At 45.8% G+C, this 21,106-nt stretch overlaps 1 protein-coding gene across 1 annotated transcript in view; it reads right to left on the bottom strand.

Annotated features, from left to right (window-relative positions):
• Nup210l (nucleoporin 210 like) overlaps positions 1-21,106 on the bottom strand; it is a 93,192-nt gene that overhangs the window by 17,678 nt on the left and 54,408 nt on the right. The window contains exons 21-31 of the mRNA XM_036191226.1: positions 17,553-17,681; positions 16,147-16,274; positions 15,673-15,805; positions 12,153-12,215; positions 11,117-11,296; positions 10,626-10,706; positions 9,813-9,944; positions 6,181-6,339; positions 4,949-5,040; positions 2,007-2,181; positions 486-661 (exon numbers count right to left, since the gene is read on the bottom strand). Of these exons, the coding sequence (XP_036047119.1) occupies positions 486-661; positions 2,007-2,181; positions 4,949-5,040; positions 6,181-6,339; positions 9,813-9,944; positions 10,626-10,706; positions 11,117-11,296; positions 12,153-12,215; positions 15,673-15,805; positions 16,147-16,274; positions 17,553-17,681 (1,448 nt within the window). The remainder of the gene's footprint in view (positions 1-485; positions 662-2,006; positions 2,182-4,948; positions 5,041-6,180; positions 6,340-9,812; positions 9,945-10,625; positions 10,707-11,116; positions 11,297-12,152; positions 12,216-15,672; positions 15,806-16,146; positions 16,275-17,552; positions 17,682-21,106) is intronic.

Genomic DNA, 21,106 nt, shown 5'->3' with positions numbered 1-21,106 from the left:
GGCCTGGAACTTCTTCATCTCATGGCAATCCTCCTGTGTCAGTTTCCTAAGTACTTTGTTATAGGCACCAAGCCCAGCTGACCACACTACTCTTTAACTGGTTCTGGCTGTGTGTGTGTGTGCGCGTGCGTGCGTGCGTGCGTGCGTGCTTTGCACATTTTAGGAGTGTCCTATCTCTTAGCTATATACCTGGTCATCCCTCAGCCCCCTCTGCCTTAAAACAGGGTCGTACTCTGTAGCCCACATTGGCCTGAACTCATTGCTATGCATGAAGCCCAGGCTGGCTTTGAATCTTTAGATATTTTTTCCCACCTACAGGGATGTACCATCACACATGGCTCATTATTTTAATTTTGAGGAAAAAAAATGGAGATCAGATTCCAAGTTCCGAGTGTAAGAGGAATCTGCTGCAAGCGCTGCAGAACACTGACTCAACTTGTCAGGTTCCTACCATGGTGCCAACAACACCCCTTTGACTTCCGTACCTGTTCAGAGCCATATAAAGTCGAGTATTGTGGGTGTGGAATTTCTCTCCAATGTTATTATAAAACTCAACAATAAAGGCGAGAGACATGCCCAGGGGAAAGGCTGACAGGGTCCTTCCTTGGGCTGTGTATAGCTTGGGGTAGCTGCTCATTCGAAGGTATGTCACTGGTGCTACCTGTGGGAGACAAAACCCACCGATACAGGGACTGCAGCGCTGGACAAGAGCTGCCACCACACTCTACGACCTGTAGTCAAGGCCACAAGCTGAGTGTGTGTGTGGAGACCAGAGGACAGCCATCTGCTGTTGATCCCTGCCTTCCGATCTTGACCAGGTCTCCTCACTGCTGTGGAAGTCAGGCTAGCTGGCCCTTGAGCTTCTGGGGTTTCTCCTGTCTCTACCTCCCGTTTCTTGTAGGCCCACTGGGATTACACATGCTTGCTCTACCGCATCTGGCTCTTCTGTGGGTTACCGGGATCCGAATTCCGGCTTGCACCTGTGCTGTTACCCATTTCCCGACTTCCCCAGCCCCACTATTCCTCGGTAGAAAAGAGCCTTTGATAGACATGCTTATAGCGAAAGCCATATGATGGCACAGGTGATGGCCATTTCATTATTTACGCTGGCAGGCAAAGAGAAGCTGTGGTGTAGCTAGTCTGGTCTCTGCAGAGTGCTTGGGATCTATCGCTTGGTGATTGATTATCAGGAATACAGTGGATTCCCCCCATGGTATGAAGGCTACACTACAGTAAGACAAATACAATCTGACCCCAGTTTGTCACTGCGAAGCTGTAGGCAGTTCTGGACCTCAGCTCCCTTCTCAGGTCCATGCAGCCCATGCAGTTTCTATGGTAGTAAAAAGCGGTAATGCACACAGCAGGACTAATATCTGGGCTGGAATACATATGTATCTAATGCCTAAATGATTCTTGTGAGATTAACATGCTTCCGAGGCCTTTTCTACATTTGATCTTAGCCAGAAGGCCAAGAAGTATTCTGAGGTCTCTTTCCACTCTAAAATGTTTAATTCTATATCAAAGTCAGACTTTTATTTTTGAGATACAGTCTCATTCTGTTGCCCACGCTGGCCTTGAACCTGCAGCCTTCTGTGGCTCAGCTTCCTGAGTCTGGGACTGAAGTCATGCACCACCATACCCAGCTCTGACAGAAGCAGTTCTGTCCTTTGCCCTCACCACTCTTGGCAAAGCTGTGAAGGCAGTCACACTAATATGAGCTAAGTACTCTCTTCAAGGGTGGCACAGTCCGTTTTCGTACGCTGCTTTGGAGCCACGTCGGGATCTGCTCTTACAAGTTCACTGGTCTTCCAGAGGAGCTCCTAGTTCTCAGGAAGACATCGCTGTTCAGGGCCAGGGCCTTCCATCTACTTTGTTATCCTTATTTATTTACTTGTTGGGTTTTTGAGGTGCTGGGATCAGATCCCAGCTTCTGCATGCTAGGCAAGTGCTCTACTACTGAGCTAGATCATGGACCCCATTATTTAATGATTTAGTCCCTGACTCACCTGGACTCCAGTTATGGTTGTTTGATTGACTCCGAAGGGTTCGATAGAGGTGACTTCCAACACCGCAGTGCCCGCAATGGATCCGGACCTCAGGAGCCCTTGGCCATCTTCTTCAATGACCGAGGAATTAGGGAAACACTTGAGAACACGGGAACTCACAAAGGCCGCACCTTCTCTAGGAGACAAGCAGAACAAGCAGTAGGCACACTCTTGGGGACCCCGTCTGACCAGAGGGAAACAGGTGAGGACTGGCAAGACCGAGATGAGGGTTTGGCTCACCTGTACTTCCAGCATTGGTGGCTGAGGCAAGAGGATTGCCATGATTTGAGTCCAGAGTGAACTCCAGGCTAGCTTGGGCTGTACATAGAAACCCTGTCTTAGAAAACTAAAAACTGGGCTGGAGATCTGGCTCAGAGGTTAAGAGCACTGGCTGCTCTTCCAGAGGTCTGAGTTCAATTCCCAGCACCCACATGGTGGCTCACAGTCATCTGTAATGAGATCTGGAGCCCTCTTCTGGCGTGCAGACACACATGCAGGCAGAACACTGTATATACAATAAATAAATCTTAAAAAGAAAACTAAAAACTTAAAAAGACAGTTTTGAGGACGACTGTTGAGAACTAAAAACTTAAAAAGACAGTTTTGAGGATGACTGTTGAGTCTGTGCTCTGGAACTGTTTGTATTCTCCATGTTGTATGTTCCTCAGGCAAAGTCAGCCCCATGGCTTTAACCTTTTCCCTTCCTCCTCCTCTTCCCCACCCTCTCTCCCCTCCTTCCTTTCCTCCTTTTCTTCCTGTTTCTATTCTTAATTTTTTTTTATTTTTTTACATTTTTAAACCTTATTATAAAAGTTGAGGGGCTGGGGTTTTAGCTCAGTGGTAGAGCGCTTGCCTAGCAAGCACAAGGCCCTGGGTTTGATTCTTAGCTCAAAAAAAAAAAAAAAAAAAAAAAGTTGAGGAACTGGGAGTGATGGCGCACACCTTTAATCCCAGCACTGGGAGGCAGAGGCAGATGGATCTCTGTGAGTTCAAGGCCAGTCTGGTCTACAGAGCAAGTTCCAGGATAGCCTGGACTACATAGTGAGACTGTCTCAAAATAACAACAAAGGGAATGGAGAGATGGCTCAGGGGTTAATAGCATTGCATGTTCTTCCAGAATACGAGGATTCAATTCCCAGCACCCACAAATCCGCTCACAACTGTCTGTAACTCCAGTTCCAGGGAATCAGATGCCCTCTTCTGTTTCACAGAATCTTACATATATGAAGGACACAAAAGCTCATACAACCATACACATGTACATAGAAAAATAAAAGATAAACAAATAAACAGTTGAAAAATGAAAACCTTGAGGAAGCATGGTGACCTTTAATCTTATCACTTGGGAGGCAGAGGCAGGTAGATCTCTATAAATTTGAGGTCAGCCTTATCTACATAGTGAGCTCCAGGACACATAGAGAGACCTTGTCTCAAAACAAAACAAACAAAAGACAAAACACTAACACCCTCCTCCCCAAAATGTTGCAAATTAAAAAAAAAAAAAAAAGAAAGAAATCACACACCACTATTAACCAGACCCAAAGACTAAACAACTGTGTTTTAAGGCAAGGTCTCATGTAGCCCAGGCTGGTTCACCACACAGCCCAAGATGAACTCTTGAACACCTGACTATCCCTCCACCCCCCTAGTGCTGAGATATCCAGGTATGAGCCACCATGCCCAGCCCTAGTTGGTTTCCCCACTGCCTCCCGGAGTCTCTTGTATTCCAGACTGACCTTAAACTTCCTATGTAGCCAAGGGTGACCTTGAATTCCTGATCTTCCTGTCTTACTTCAGTTGCTATGGCTGTGAGGGAACACCATAACCAAGAGCAGCTTGGGGAGGAAAGGGTTATGTGGCTCCCACTTCCACCAACAGTCCATCACTGAAGGAAGCCAGGACAGGAGCTCACACAGGGCAGGCACCTGGAGGCAGAGGCCATGGAGGGGAGCTGCTTACTGGCTTGCTCCTCATGGCTTGTTCAGCCTGCTTTCTTGTAGAACCCAGGACCACCAGCCTAGGGATGGCACTACCGGCCATAGGCTGAGCACTCCTACATTAATCATTAAGTAAAAAAATGTCCTACAGGCTTGCCTACAGTAGGATTTATAGAGGCAATTTCTCAACTGAGGCTCCCTCCTCTCAGATGTCTCCAGCTTGTGTCAAGTTGACATAAAATGTCCAGCACATGTCTCTACCGCCCCACATGCTGGGACTAGAGGTATATATGACTAACCCCAGGCCTATGCTTTTCTCTTGAAAAAGCAAGTCCTGTTGCATACTAGAAAAGTATTTGGACAAAATAACTGAAAATGTTCAAACAAATTCTCATACATGAGTGATGTTCACAGCATCTCTGTTCACAATAGTCAAAAAGCAAACATGAACGAGGTGGAGCGGCACAGCACTTAGGGAGCTGGGGCAGAGGATCAAGATGTTGAGAGTCTGTCTCAAACACACATGGAAACACAGGCGTGGCGGCACACCCCTGCTCCTAGCACCAAGGAGACAGAAGCAGGAACATCAGGAGTCAATGGTCACCCTCAGTTACATAGGAGTTGAGGCCAGCTTGGACTCTAGAAGTCCCTATCTGAGAGAGGGAGAGGGAGAGGGAGAGGGAGAGGGAGAGGGAGAGGGAGGGATGGAGGGAGAGAGAGAGAAGGGGAGAGGGGGATGGAGGGGGAGAGAGAGAGAGAGAGAGAGAGACAGACAGACAGACAGACAGACAGGCAGACAGACGGACAGAGGAGTTGAGGGGACAGTTTTGTAGCTGTGTTCCAGTGGCTTGCAGGGCAGTGTCCAGACCCTCCCTGCTGAGCCGCCTCTCCAGCACCCCATCCCCATGTGTGACATCTTACTGAGGTTTCCTGAAGTCAGAACCTGCTTTCCTTCCTCTCCTTTACCTGTTGGTGTGGAGCTTGAGCTGAGAATTCATAGGCATCAGAATCTGCTCAGGTTGGCAATCTGCATAGAAAAGTTGGAGTTTTTCAAACACCTATAGGGAGAAAATAATTTGTCCTTCATTTCAGGAAAAGACAAGTTATGATATTTCCTCACATACGGATGGGTTTCAGGACAATGGGAACTGTGTGTTGAACATCCCCAGTAACTACAAGTCACCAGTCTGCCTGACTTCTAATTAGTCTAACCATCCCACCATACTCCTCCCTGAAGCAAGCCATGGACTTGCTGCATCCTCGGATACAATGTAGAGTATACAATCCAAAGCTGGGCTAGTGGCACAGCCTTTATTTTCAGCTCTCAGCGGGCAGAGGCTGTGATTTTGAGGCCAGCCTGGTCTATATAGAGAATTCCAGAATAGCCAGGACTACAAGAGAGATGCTGTCTCCAAAACTAAACTATTACTAAAATTGATATTATTATACATTATATATTATTAAAAATAATACCTTATTTAAAACTATATTCTCATAGCTCTATTCCTGAAGTACTGGCCATGTGGCACACCCCACTGGCTACAGCCTCTGTGGTAGATTAAAGGTACTGTGAGACCTGCTTTTAGCTCTGCTCACTGAACTGGGATCTGGGAGCAGACTTACACTGTTAGCAGAGGCGCCATCCCGCTTTCCTATACTGAATCAAGGAACCAAGGACAAAATCAAGGGAAAGATCGTTTGTCTTTTATTTATTTACTTATTAATTGATTGAACTTTTTTTTTTTTTTTTTTTTTTTTTACACATTTTAGCTTTTTGGTTTTTTCCCCCACTTACTATTTTTGTGTGGGGGCCAAACACGGGCCCATGCATGTGTGTTTGTGTGGAGGTCAGAGGACAACTGTGTTTTGTTTTGTTTTGTAAGTTTAAGTGAGAGGACAGCCTTTTAGAGCTGGTCCTTGACTCCAACGTTGTTGAGGCAGTGTTTCTCGATTCTGCCCAGAGCCTCGGCCTCCCTTCTCTTGGAGGGTCCTAGGATAACAGATGCGCACACCCTATCTGCCTTTTCCATGTAGGTTCTAGGAGTCAAATTCAGGTTCCCAGGCTTTTGCAGTAAGCACTTTTACCCTGAGCATCTCTGCAGCACCCCGCGGTGTTTCTCCTAGATGCAGTGAGAGCAAGGTGAGAACTTAGTTACACGGACTGGATTTATGGAAATGTGACTCAGGTGGGCACTTACCAGGATCTGGATCTCGTCAGACAGCTCCAGCACACTCCCCTCAAACTGCCCAAAGGTGCTGCTCTCACTTCGGACGGTGACCTTGATGGTGGTCCTGCCGGCCGCTTTTGTGTGGACAACCATGGCAAAGCTGTTCTCTGCTGGAAGCCGCAGAGACACCTAGACAATAAAGGGGTGAGTTGAAAAGCACGCACGGGTTGGGGGCTGGGCTGGAGGCTCTGTGCTTGCTTCTCATGTAGGGGGCCTGGGTTCCATCCCAAGCACCACAGAAGGCAAGTGGTCGGCGGATCTGTAATCTTGGTGCTCAAGGGGCCGAGGTACGAGGATCAAGAGTTCAAGGTAGAGCCTTGTGATGGTGGCGGCGGCGGCGGTGGGGGGTGGGTGGGGGTGGGGGGGGGGGTGGCAGCAGTCACATAAGTAAGCACTTTAATCCCAGCATTTGGGAGACAGAGTCAGGTGGATCTCTGAGTTCGACGCCAGCCTGGTCTACAGAGTGAGTTCCAGGACAACCAGCACTACACAACAGATGAAGAAGGAGGAGGAGGAGGAGGAGGAGAAGGAGGAGGAGGAGGAGGAGGAGGGAGCATCAGCCCAAGGTCATCTCCAAATACACAGTGAGTTCTGAGCTAGAGCTGCGTGGTGTGGAGTGTCTGTTATGCAGGCCAGCTTCTCCTCTCCTCTCCTCTCCTCTCTGCCTCCCTGCTTTCTTCTTTTGTTTTCCTCTTCCCTTTCTTCCCTCCCCTTCTCCTCCCTTTCCTGTTTCTCCTTGGTCTTTCTTTTCTTCTCCCTTGCTGTCGCTTTTTGAATGAATTCATGGTGGAGTTGGCTTCTAAGATGGCTCCAAACAGTAGAGGGTGAAAGGCAGGTCAGTGTGGCACTTCTGGGTTTTGTTTGTTTGTTTTTTCATAACAAGGTTTCTCTGTGTAGTCTGGCTGTCCTGGATCTCACTCTGTAGACCAGGCTGGCCTTGAACTCACAGAGATCCACCTCTGTCTGCCTCCCGAGTGCTGGGATTAAAGGCTACACTTCTTTTCTGTCTTTTTTTTTTTTTTTTAAGACAAGGTTTCTCTGTGTAGCTTTTCACCTTTCCTGGAACTCACTCTGTAGCCCACGCTGGCCTCGAACTCACAGAGATCCGCCTGCATCTGCATCCCAAGTACTGGGATTAAAGGTGTGCACCACCACTGCCTGGCGTCTTTTCTGTCTTTTTCAGGCTTCAGTGTGAGGTCTGATGGGATGGGAATGAAAACCATTTTCAAAAACTTACAAGTCGTTTTCTTTTTATTAATTAATTTTGAGACAAGGTATCACTGTATAGCTCTGGCAGGTTTGAAATTTGCTATGTAGATCAGGCTAGATTAGAACTCAGAGACCTACCTGCCTCTGCCTCCCAAAGAGTTCTGATATCAAAGGCATGCATCATTATACCCAGCTTAGAGATAGTCTTTTTTTTTTATTTAAAAAATTTTTAATTTTATCGCTGGGAGGTAGTGGCTCACACCTTTGATCCCAGAACTCTTTGGGAAGCAGAGGCAGAGGCAGGCCGATCTCTGTTAAATCCAAGGCCAGCCTGGTCTACAGAGGGAGTTCCAGGGCAACCAGGGATATCACACAGAGAAACCTGGTCTCGAAAACAACAGAAATAAACAAAGAAAAAATTTAATTTTATATACATTAATGTTTTCCTGCATGTACTTCAGTGCACCATTTGTGCATCCACAGAGGCCAGGAGAGGGAGCTGGATCCCTTTGAGCTGGTCATGAGCAGCCATGTGAGTGTTGAGATCAAACCCAGGTCCTTTGAAAGAACAGTGAGTGCTCTGAATTGCTGAGCCAATTCTGCAGGCCAGAGACATAGTCTCAAATTGCATTGTTCATTTTCTCTCTGTCCATCCAGATCCACCAGAGACCAAAGGCAAGCACTGCAGGGCAGTTTGGTTAGCCATCCATTAAAGCAAGGCACCCAACCGAGATCCATCTGCTATAGCAGCTGGATGACATCCATGATACCTGACAACTGCACCGAGGGTTCCAGCTCACTATGACAGGCTCAAAATCTGTTTCTGTGTATGTGGTTTTTAAACTGTGATTCTATTATTTATATGTGTGAGCACACACATGTGGGGGTCACAGGATAACTTACACCGTTGTCTCTCCTTCTACCTTGTTCCTCAATGGTTTTCCATTTTTCTTTTTCTTTCTTTCTTTCTTTTTTTAAGTTTTTCAAGACAGGGTTTTTCTGTGTAGCTTTGCGCCTTTCCTGGAACTCACTTGGTAGCCCAGGCTGGCCTCAAACTCACAGAGATGCCTCTGCTTCCTGAGTGCTGGGATCAAAGGCTTGCACCAACATCACTCAGCAAGACAGGATTTCTTACTGAGACTGGAGCTCATCAGTTGGACTAGACTAGCTGGCCAGAGGCTGCAACACTGCAGCTTTTTACATGGATACTGGGACTCCAAAGTCAGGACCTCATGCTTGTACTTATGGATGTTATGAAAGCATTAAGGTTCTCAAGACAATAAATTGAAGTAACCAGACCATGAAATGTCCTCAGCAAACAGAAGAGACTCAGATTTCAGATTTGAATGCTCACAAATCTGGAAAAGATCCAGCAGAGGTGGTGCACACCTTTAATTTCAGTACTCAGGAGGCAGAGGCAGGTAGATCTCTGAGTTTGAGGCCAGCCTGGTCTACAGAGCAAGTCCAGGATGGTCAGGACTATACTGAAAATCCTGCCTCAAAAAACAAAACAAGGTTGGGGATTTAGCTCAGTGGTAGAGCGCTTGCCTAGCAAGCACAAGGCCCTGGGTTTGATCCTCAGCTCCAAAAAAAACCAAACAAACAAACAAACAAAAAAACCAAAAAAACCCAAATCTAGAAAAGAAAACACAACATTTACGTCATTTCAGATTGAAGTATAAATTCCTAGGCAAAAATAAATTCAGGAAACAGGGCACATGTATTACTTTTATTTTATTTATTTTTCTGATTTTTGTCTTTCATTTGAAGTACAAATAAACTATATTTTCATGCTTCTACATTTAAATGATAAACTCCCCCACCCTTTTTTTTGTTTTTTGTAGACATGATTTTACTGTGTAGCCCTCGCTGTCCTGGAACTTACTCTGTAAACCAGGCTGGCCTCTGCCTCTCAAGTGCTAGGATTAAACGTGTGCATCACCACCACCACCTGGCTAAATGATAAACTTTTGCATGAATAAAATGATGTCAGTTTAGGCCTAAGGAATGAAAGAATGAACAAGTCATGGGACCTTGGACAACAAAAATGCTTCCTAAGGCAGGCCAGACATGATGGTGTACCTGTAATCCCAGCACTCAGAAAGCAGAGGCAGGAGGATCACTGCAAGTTTGAGGCCAACCTGGTCTACATAGTGAGTTCCAAGACAGCCAGTACTAAATAGTTCAACTCTGTCCAAAAAAATTGTGGCGGGTGAAGGGCCAGAGAGAAGCAGTTCAGAGCACTTGCTCTTGCAGAGGACCTCAGCTCACACCTGCCTATGATGGATCTGATACTTCTTGCCTCCAAGGACATCTGCACATGTGTATACACCTCTAATTAAAAATAAACCTTACAGCCCCCACGTCCATATAATAAACAGGTAAGTTCCCACCTCTGAATGCCTGGGTACCAGGTCCAGCACATCCCTTTTGCTCATGGACCAGTGGAAAGTGAGCATGGGGTTGGCGTTGCTGAAGGAGAACGGAGTCTGGGTACTGGTCACCCCCATGACATAAACTGGCATCTGAAAAGAAAGTGTGGGATTGTGCTATAAACCCTGCTTACCTCAGAGTTGGGCATGGTGGCATATACCCAGAATCCCAGAATTTTGGAGGCTGAGGCACAAGGGTTTTCTTGGGTTTCAGGCCAGCCAGGGCTACATAGCAAGACTCTGTATCAAGAAAACCATGTACATAGGAGCTAACGAGACAGCTCAGCCATTAAGAGCACTGGGTTCTCCTCAAAAGGACCCAGGCTCCACTCCCAGCACCCACATGGTGCCTTACGACAGTCTCTAACTCCAGTTCCAGGGATGCAATGCCGCCTTCTGCCCTCCATATATGTGCTACACAGACACAGATGTAGGAACACACCCATACACACAGAATAAAAATCAATCTCTCTCTCTCTCTCTCTCTCTCTCTCTCTCTCTCTCTCTCTTTTGCTCTCGCTCTCTGGATTTTTGAGACAGGGTTTCTCTGTGTAACAGTCTTGGCTGTACTTGACTCACTCTGTAGACCAGGCTGGCCTTGAACTCACTGAGATCCGCCTGCCTCTGCCTCTCCAGTGCTAGAATTAAAGGCATGAGTTACCATGCCCGGCAGTAATAAATAAATCTTAGCAAAATAAAAATAAACCCAGATTTGGGAGGAGGGAGGGGGAAACAAAGGAGGACCCTTGTACACACTTGCTTTGTACAACTGACCTCGGTGGCTGTGATGAGTCGCGTTGCAGCTGCCAAGATCCTGACAGCCCGTAGCTGAACAACTTCAATCTGGACTTCATCCTGCTCAACAAGTGCAGAGCAAGCTTAGGCTAGGGGTGTTTCAGTGGCTGACTGAGATGCTTACAGCTAGCATGTTATACTGTAGTGCAGAGCAAGCTTAGGCTAGGGGAGTTTCTGTGGCTGACTGAGATGCTTACAGCTAGCATGTCTTATACTGTTTCTGATGTTCAACAAGAGCAAAAAGCCCGACCACACATCTGCCTTTGTTCTTTGAAAAAGCTCTATAAGGATAGGGAACACATCTAACAATGTCAAGAACTCCTTGGATTCTCCACGAGAGCCCACACGTTTTCTGTACCAGATGCAGGGAGCTGGAAGGACATTCCTAGTCTGCTGGCATCCTCGTCCTCACCTGTCCCCATGACCCCACGATTGGAGAGCAGAGCAGGGCAGAGCACAGCAAGGAATACCTGGGAAAACACAATGACTTTGCCGGTGTCTTCGTTCACTGTCTGGATGGTGCCGTGGACGACAGCCGTGCCAACTGTTTTCCCCGTAACTTGGCCCCTCCTGTTGACAGTGGCCACGGTCTGATTGCTGATGGAGAAGTGGATGATAGACTGGGGCTGAGGGCCACCTTCAGACATGATCTGCAGTTTAAACACAGCAGTGTAAACGCCTCAAATGTGGGGGAGAAGTCACATCTCTTTTCCCAACATTATTTTTCTCAAGCAACTTAACTTTTTCCTCCCTTTTCTGGACAGCACACACCACATCAACTCAAATGTGTGTAGAAGAAATGTGTGCTGCAAACGACCCACAGGACTCCAAGAGTGTTGATGCCCCATGTATCATGGATCAGAGAACTTTCTCCTTTATTAGCCCCAGCTGTTATGGGTGTACAGGAGAGGGCAGGAGGCGTGTATGCATGGAAAACAGAAAGAGCAAATCATGTTTTCTGCTTTAAAAGTCCCTATACTGGGGTCTGGAGAGATGGCTCAGTGGTTAAGAGCACTTGCTGCCATTCCAGAGAACCAGGTTCAATTCTCAGCACCCACATGGCAGGCAGCTCACAACCCTCTGTAACTCCAATTCCAGGGGACCTGACGCCCCCTTCTGGCATCCTTGAGTACTGTGTGTGGTGCACATACATATAGACACAGGCAAAACACTCATACATATAAAATAAACTAAATCTCAGCCAGGCAGTGGTGGCACATGCCTTTAATCCCACCAGTCAGAGGCAGGTGGATTTCTGTGAGTTTGAGGCCAGCCTGGTCTACAGAGCGAGATTCAGGACAGCCAGGGCTACACAGAGAAACCCTGTCTCGTAAAACAAAAACAAACAAATCTCAACATTAAAAAAATCATCTATATCAATGATATAGATTGACATTGATTATACAGGCATACACCTATAATCCTAGGCCAGCCTGGGCTACATAGCAAGGCCCTGTCTCAAGAAACCCCAAACTAAAACCCCAAACAACCCAAAAGAAAGATCACCTGTATCATGTTAGTTGCAATCAGGGTCATTTTCTCGGGGACCAGTCTGAATGGAGGGAATACCTGGAGAGGACACAACAGGACAGCAGGGCCATTGTCAGTGCCTGCTGTTTGTAACCTGAACTAAGGAAAGCTGCTCACTGCGCACACACAGGTAACACGCACGTACGCACTGTGGTCTGACTGTATTAGTCAGCAATTCAATAGCGTCTAAGCAGCTTACCCTGTCTACTCATTAAGACTGTATTTATAAGGTAAAGGCACTTGCCACCGAGCCCCACAACCTGAGTTCGATTCCTCTGGCCTCCACATACTGGCTGTGGTATAGTGCCCCTCTCACACACAAAATAATAAAGTAAATGTAAAAAAGTTAAGATTATACTTATAATATTTGAATATAAACTAGAGAAAACAATACAGCTCAGCCTCAAGTGTATATTGCCCAACTTAAAAAATGTAAAGATATGAGGGCTGGAGAGAGGGCTCAACAGTTAAGAGCACTGGCTGCTCTTCCAGAGGACCTGGGTTCAATTCTCAGCATCCACAAGACAGCTCACAACTGTCTGGAGCTCCAGAGGATCCGACACCCTCACACAGACATACATGAAGGCAAAACACAACACTGTTCATGAAATAAAAAGAAATAATTAATTAAAAATGTAAAGGTATAGCTGAAAACCACTTTATTATTATTATTTTTCATGTTGGGTATCAAACCTAGGGTCTTACAAATGCTAGGGAAGCGCTTTACCACTAAGCTACAACTTCAGCCCCTATCTTTCCTTCATTCTTTTCTTTTCTTTCTTTTGTTTTTGTTTTTGTTTTTATTTTTCGAGACAGGGTTTCTCTGTGTAGCTTTGCGCCTTTCCTGGAACTCACTCTGTAGCCCAGGTTGGCCTTGAACTCACAGAGATCCACTTGCCTCTGCCTCCTGAGTGCTGGGATTAAAGGCGTGTGCCACTGCCACCCCCGCCCGGCTTACTCCTGGCTTTTATGTGGCTACAGGGGATTGCACTTGGGTCTCCTTGCTGAACTGCAATAATTTTCTGTCTCAGCCTTCTTCTCAGGCCTGAGAAATAACTTTTTATATAAGACTAAGATGAAAATCTTGGATAGGGCCAGGGCTGTAGCTCAGTTGGTAGGGTGCTTGCTTAACATGCAAGAAGCCCTGGGTTCAGTCCCTCATACCATATAAAATGAGATTTGGATAGCAGATCCCTGTAATCTCAGCACTCAGGATAATGAGTTCAAAGCCAGCATGGAATACATGAGACACTATTTCAAAAATAAACAAGAAGGAAAAAAGGTGGTATTACTTATGTTAAAATATTTAAAGAGGCCAGGCAGGATTATGCTTGTCTTTAACCCCAGGAGTTGGAAGGCAGAGGTAGGTAGATCTCTCTGGGTTCAAGGCTAACCTAGTCTACAGAGTGAGTTTCGGGCCAGTCTGGGCTACAGAGTGAGACCCTATCATAACAAACAAAATATCCATCTGGGAAGAGCTGGGAATGTTGTTACATACCTATGTTGTGTACTCAGAAGCCTGAGGCAGGAGAATCACTGAGCTAAGGGATTTGATGCCAAGAGAGAGAGACAGAGAGGGAGAATCTAGAAAGACAGCTCAGTGGTTAAGAGCATCGGCTACAAATGTCACAGGAGGCTTCCTCTGGCGGCTGATGGCAGCAGACGCAGAGACCCACAGCCAAACACTGGGTGGAAAGAGGCCAAATGGGAGATCTCCATCAGGTCTCCTCCTTTTGGAGCTTGGGGAACCCCACAGAAGAGGGGGAAGAAGAACTGTAGGAGGCAGAGGGGTCAAGGACACCAGGAGAACCTGGTCCACAGAATCAACTGAACAGGGCTCACAGGGGCTCACAGAGCCTGCATGGGTCTGCTAGGTCCTCTGCATATATGTTATGGATGTGTAGTTTGGTGTTTCTGTGGGACTCCCAACAGTGGGAGTGGGGTGTCTCTGACTCTTTTGCCTGCTCCTGGGTTGCCTTGTCCTGCCTTGATATGAGGTTTGTACCTAATTTTCTTGTATCTTGTTATGCCATTGGGTTGATATCCCTGGGAGGCCTGCTCTTTCTGAAGGGAAACAGAGGAAGAGTGGGTCTTGTGGTGGGTGCTGGCAGCTGTGGAGGGAGAGGGATGTACTGTAAGAGAAGAATGGGTTGGGGATTTAGCTCAGTGGTAGAGCGCTTGCCTAGCAAGTGCAAGGCCCTGGGTTCGATCCTCAGCTCAAAAAAAGAAAAGACAAGAAAATGTCCTCAGACTTGCCTACAGGACAATCTGATGAAGGCAGTTCTCCAACTGAGGCCCCTCTTCCTAAATGACTCCAGTTTGCATAAGTTAAAGAGAGAGAGAGAGAGAGAGAGAGAGAGAGAGAGAGAGAAGAATAAAAGAAAAAAGAAAAAAAAAAAAGAGGCCAGCCTGGTTGACGCAAGGACGGGCTCCAAAGCTACAGAGAAAAACCCTGTCTCCAAAAAAAAAAAAAAGCATTGAGCATTGGCTGGGGTTAGATTCCCAGCGCTCACATGGTGGCTCACACCATGTGACTCTAGTCCCTGTGGACCCGACACTGTCTTCTGGACTAATTTCTGTGCGCTCTACATGGTACACAGACACACAAACACACACATGGGATTTTTAAAAAGGGAAAAAGTTGAGAGAAAGTGAATATAAGAAAAAAGGGAAGAAAACATACTTTTAAAAATTTATAGACACTTATTTTATGTATATGGTGCTCTGCATGTATACCTCAATGCCAGAGAGGGCATCATATCCCAATATAGATGGCTGTGAGCCACCATGTGGATGCTGGGAATTGAACTCAGGACCTCTGGAAGAGCAGCCAGGGCTCTTACGCGCTCAGCCATCTCTACAGCCCCAGAAAACATACTTTTGTTTGCTTTTTGAGGCAAAGTCTCATTGTGAAGCATGGGGGTGGGGGTGGGGGTATCTTAAACACCAGGCTGGTCTCAAACTCATGGAGGTCCACCTTCTGCCTCCCCAGTGCTAGGACTAAAGGTGTGTGCTACCACACTTGGCTTTGTGTGTGTGTGTCATATGTTTGGAAGTCAGGGGACAACTTTCAGGATTCAGCTCTCTTCTTCTACTGTGTGTTCCAGGGACTGAACTCAAGTGATAATGAGGCTTTCATATCAGAGACTTCTACTAGCTGAGCTGTCTCACCAGCCCGTGTGTGTGTGTGTGTGTGTGTGTGTGTGTGTGTGTGTGTGTGTGTGCGCGCGCGCGCGCGCGCGCGCGCGCGCGCGCGTGTGTGTGATATTATATATGGTGTTATGTTGTGTCCACCTTACCCCGACATTCCTACATCTTTGAACTTTTTTGTGCTTTCTCAATTTTCTATAAGGACTATATCCCATATATTTATTTAGTCTTGGGGGAAAGAAAACATTTCATTGTAAATAGAAAAGTCCCAATCTAAACATGTGTAAACAGAAAGGGGTAAACAATGTTAAGTGAGGAAGTACATCCGATGCCAGCGCTTACTCACCTCGATGTGCCGAGGTGCTGATGTGAATTTTCTCCCCATCCTGTCTGTAGCAATGGCTACCAGTGTGGTTTGCCCAACAGTGACAGCACGGAGCATGTAGTTTTCAGAGTACTCATCCTGATCCTCCATTAATCTGCAAAGATCCATGTGGTATTGGTGGGAAAGATCTGGTAGTTTTGTTTGTTTGCTTGTTTGTTTTTTTAAAAGATTTATTTATTTATTATGTATACAGAAGAGGGTGCCAGATCTCGTTACAGGTGGTTGTGAGCCACCATGTGGTTGTTGGGAATTGAACTCAGGTCCTCTGGAAGAGCAGCCGGTGCTCTTAACCTCTGAGCCATCTCTCCAGCCTGCACATACCATTCTTGGAAAGTACTGGAGTTGCTTCTAAACTCAGGGATACTGACTAGACCACCAGGAAGGAGACTGTCGGTACACCAGCTCAGGAGAAGAGAGGAACTGGGTGGCCCTTACCTCAGGGTGACAATGGCAGATGCCAGCTGGAGTTTGACATCCATGTTTCTGAAGTACTTGTTCCGGAAAGGGTGCTTGGAAGAGCCAAGAATCCTCACAACCACTAACACGGTTTTGCCAATCTCAACCTAGTAGTTGAAAAAAGGCAGCATGTAACATAATGCATTCCACTGAGCAAGGATGGGCTAAGTTTCTGAGGGAGCATCTCGATGTTCCTGGCAGGCTTCTGATCAATGGTCCCTGACCACCATCAATCACCTCCCTCCTTGGATTCATTCATACCTTTCTTTCAAATTACATTTATTTATTTATGTGTGTGTGTGCACACTTGTACATACCATAATGCACTAGGGAGGTCAGAGGACACCTGCAGGAGTTAGTCCTTTTCTCCACCGTGTGGGTCCTGGGATTGAGTCAGGTCCTCAGGCTTGGCAGTAGGCACCCTTACCCAGTGAGCCATCTAGCTGTCTATCTTTGTCTCCATCTCTTCTCCCCTCCCCACTCCGTGGCCCAGGCTGGCCTGAAGCTCATACGTAGAACTGGTCAGCTTTGAACTCACAGAGATCTGTCTAATTCTGCCTCCTGAGTGCTGGGATTACTCTTTTTTTGAAAGAAATTTAAGGGGCTGGAGAGATGGCTCAGAGGTTAAGAGCACTGACTGCTTAATTCCCAGCAACCACGTGGTGGCTCACAACCATCTATAATGAGATCTGGTGCCCTCTTCTGGCCTGCAAACATGCTGTATACATAATAAATAAACAAATCTTAAAAAAAAAAAAAAAAAAGAAAGAAAATAAAATAAAATGTAAGTCAGCCGGGTGGTAGTGGTGGTGGCTCATGCCTTTAATCCCTGCATTCCAGATGCAGAGGCAGATGGATCTCTGTGAGTTCAAGGCCAGCATGGGGTATAGAGTGTGACTCTGTATCAACAAACAAACAATAAAATAACCCAGCCTCCTAAAAAAATATCCATTTCTTTTATCTTGATTGTTTAATTTGGAATGGTGCTTTTGGTTTGGTTTGGTTTTGTGTAGTGATAGGTTGTTGTCAAGACTCTTGAGACGTGAGAGTAGATAATGGCCAAAGGCATCATTGAGAATGGTGCTCTTTGCTTTTTTGTTTGTTTTGTCTTTGAGACAGGGTTTCTCTGTGTAGCTTTGGAGCCTGTCCTGGAACTCACTCTGTAGCCCAGGCTGGCCTCGAACTCACAGAGATCCACCTGCCTCTGCCTCCCAACTGCTAGCATTAAAGTCGTGCACCACCACCGCCCGGCAGGAATGGTGCTCTTTAAAGGCTGGCGTTTCCTTAGTCTAAGGTCGTGTAAGAACTGTAGTTGAGGGGAGACTGTTAAATGTGCTGGGGGAGTGAATAAGTTTGCATCATTCCTGACATAAAACGACTCTTACCTTATCAATCAAATCCAGCTCCACTTCCTGTATGTCTGATACCCTGAGCCGGGCCATTGCTGGACCCAAGAAAGCCAAGCACAGGTCGTACACTTCCAAGGTTAGAAATCCAGGATGTACTGGAACTACCTAGAAGAAGATGGTGATCAGTAAGAGGCAAAAACCACAGATCTAAGTAGGGGTTAAAGGACTTGAATTACAGACTCTAACATACATCTCCAGCTTCTTAGTCATCGGAAGGGAACAGATTTCATAGAGGAAATCAAATATGAATGTGCTATGATTGCAGGTGGAGGTGAAAACAGATGGACATTTGGCTTCTGTCTTTATACTCGAGGAACCCAGTTCCAGTCCCTGCACCCATATGGCATGGTTCACAGCTGCTTGTAATTCCAACTCCGGGGGACCAGATGCCTTTCTCTGGCCCTGCTTGCCACTTGCACTCATGTGTATAAAGCCACACATTGACACGTGTGTGTACACATAATTTAAAAACTAGTAAAATAGGGCTGCAGAGATGGCTCAGAGGTTAAGAGCACTGGCTGCTCTTCCAGAGGTCCTGAGTTCAATTCCCAGCAACCACATGGTGGCTCACAACCATTTGTAATGAGATCTGGCACCCTCTTCTGTATACTAAATAAATGAATTTAAAAAACCTAGTAAAATAAAACATTTCATTAAAAACAAATAAGGCTGGGCAGGGTTGGCTCATGCCTTTAATCCCAGCACTCAGGAGGCAGAGCCAGGTGGATCTCTGTGAGTTCAAGGCCAGCCTGGGCTACCAAGTGAGTTTCAGGAAAGGCGCAAAGCTACACAGAGAAACCCTGTCTCGAGAAAAAACAAAAAACAAAACAAAAGTTAATAAATTTCATATAGAATCTACATGGACTCAGGACAGAGATCACATGATTATTTCAGTAGATGTAGAAAACACATTTGAGAAAACCCAAAATTCCTTCATGATAATAGCAATGATATAAATTATATTGATAAATTCTCATGTGATGTGTAAGCTTCAGAGGCCAGAAGATCCCTGGAACTAGAGTTACAGACAGTTCTGAGCCAACATGTAAATGTTGGGGATCAAATTCAGGTCCTCTAAAAGAGGAGCTAGTGCTCTTAGCCACTGAGCCATCTCTCTTATTGTGGAATAATAGTTTATGTAAAGATATGCTGCATTTATTTATGCTGCATTTGTTTAATTATGTAAAGGTGTGTTGCTGTTTCATCTTGCTTGCCCAAGGCACTTGATTGGTTTAATAAAAAGCTGGATGGCCAATAGCTAGGTAAAGGATGGATAGACAGGGGCTGGTGGGCAGAGAGAAAATGGGAACAGCCAGGGGCCAGCCAGTCAGACATGGAGGAAACAGGAAAGCAGGATGGACAATATGTAGATGAGGTATACAAGCCTTGGGGCAGCACATAGATTAATAGAAATGGGTTAATTTAAGTTAAAAAAAAAAAAAAGCTAGCTAAGAAAAAGCCTAAGCTAAGGCCGAGCATTCATAATTAACAATAAGTTTCCATGTCATGATTTGGTCCAAGAAAGCCTCTACACTCTCTAGCCAGAAAGATAGGACTCTCTAAAGGGGGATAAAGCCTAAGTTTCTAAGGAACATGCATTTTGCTAAGAAGCACAAGGAAGTCCTGAAGAAGATGCAGGCAAAGAATATGAAGACAGTGAGTGAAGGCACTAAGGCACCCAGGTTCTTGTCAAGCCTAAAGAGGGCAAGTCCCAAAGGCTGAAGGATCCCAACTACAAGCTCAGTCTAGTCCAATGACTTTATTGCAAAAATGGAAAATGGGATTCATGGTTACATGGCCAGACATCCAAGACTCTGCCAACCAAAGCCAAGGACCAAACCAAGGCTGAGAAACCTCCTTCTGCTCCAGTTCAGGCTCCCAAATATTTCCAGGCACCTGTGAAGACCCCAAGTCCCTGTAAAAACCCTGAAGTAAAGGCCTCTGTCTGCCAATGTGAAAACTGATGGACTGGCATAAACACCCCTCACTGTTCACAGGTAGCTGATGTTATTCCCACCCCAGCCACAGACACACAGTTTCCATGTGGCTCATGTCCTGTATTGTTTTCACAAATAAACTTGAGACAGGATCTATTAAAAATAAAACAAAACAACCTCAGAATATATCTAACTAAGTAAGTTAAAGACTGTTGTGGGACTTTTTGTACACTGTGAAGATGTGTCTCTGCTAAGGCACCTTCTGTTTGGTTTAATAAAGAGCTGAACAGCCAAAAGCTAGGCTGGAGAGGACAGGTGGGACTTCCAGGAAGAGATAGGAACTCTGGGAAGAAGGTGGGTTTTGCCCAGGAGACATGGAGCAATTCAGATATACAGTATGGAAAAGAGGTAACAAGCCACGTGGCAGAACATAGATGACTATAAATGGGTTAATTTAACTTAAAAGAGCTAGTTGGGAACAAGCCTAAGCTAAGACCAAGCTTTCATAATTAATAAGAAGTCTCCATGTCATTATTTGGGATCTGGTAGTCCAAAGAAAGACCAGCTACAAAAGACCTCTGTAAATGAGAACTTTAAAACACTGTAAAGATCCAGGCATGGTAGTACATACCTTAATCTCAGCACTCAGCAGGCAGAGGTAGGCCAACCTCTGTGAGTTCAAGACTAGCCAGGTCTACACAGCAAGTTCCAAGCTACCCAGGAGACCCTGTCTCAAAATAAAAATAAAAACCAAACAAACCTAAAAATGGACCTACTATGTGACTCAGCTATAACACTCCTGGGTATTTACCCAAAGAACTCCAGGTCCCTGTCGCAGACACTTGCACGTCCATGTTTACAGCAGCACAGTTCATAGAAGCTGAGTTATGGAACCAGCCTTGGTGTTGAGCAACAGAGGAATAAAGGGAATGTGGTGCGTGTACACTGTGGAATTTTTCAGCCATAATGAAGAACCAAGTCTTGTTATTTTAATTAAAATGGGTACAGATGGAGACCTTCACATTAAGTGAGTCTCAGAAAAATAAATACTGCACATTTCCTCTCACTTGTGAGTCCTGGATTGTGTGTAGACGCATAGAACCATACTTGGACACAAAACTGTCTCAGAGGCAAAGTAGACCACAGGAGGGGGCTAGGAAGGGCCTCCATCATCCGTTTGTACTGAAATGGCCATATGTAACCCATATACTACATACAATGGAGAAAAAAAGTGTTTTGGGTTGGAATGGTGGGAGGAGGCAGAGTCACATGGATCAGGAGTTTAAGATCAGCCTTGGCTTCATGATACATTCCATGCCACCCTGGGCTTTTTGAGACCCTGTCTCAAAAAAACTAAGGCCAAAAAGACATGGAGGTGCTTGTAGCCAAGGCTGATGGTCTGTAACCGACTCCTACAAGTTGTCTCTAACCTCCACACAATGTACTGTAGTACATCCACAACACACACACACACACACACACACACACACACACACACACACACACACACAAATACGATAAAAAGTTAAAAAACAAAACAAAACAAAACAAAAAAACAAAAAACACCAAAACCAAAAAAGTGAAACAAACACA

Source organism: Onychomys torridus, chromosome 6 (assembly GCF_903995425.1).
Source record: "Onychomys torridus chromosome 6, mOncTor1.1, whole genome shotgun sequence".
NCBI lineage: Eukaryota > Metazoa > Chordata > Mammalia > Rodentia > Cricetidae > Onychomys > Onychomys torridus.
The sequence above is the reverse complement of the archived record's forward strand: the minus strand, read 5'-3'. Positions and strand labels throughout refer to the sequence as shown.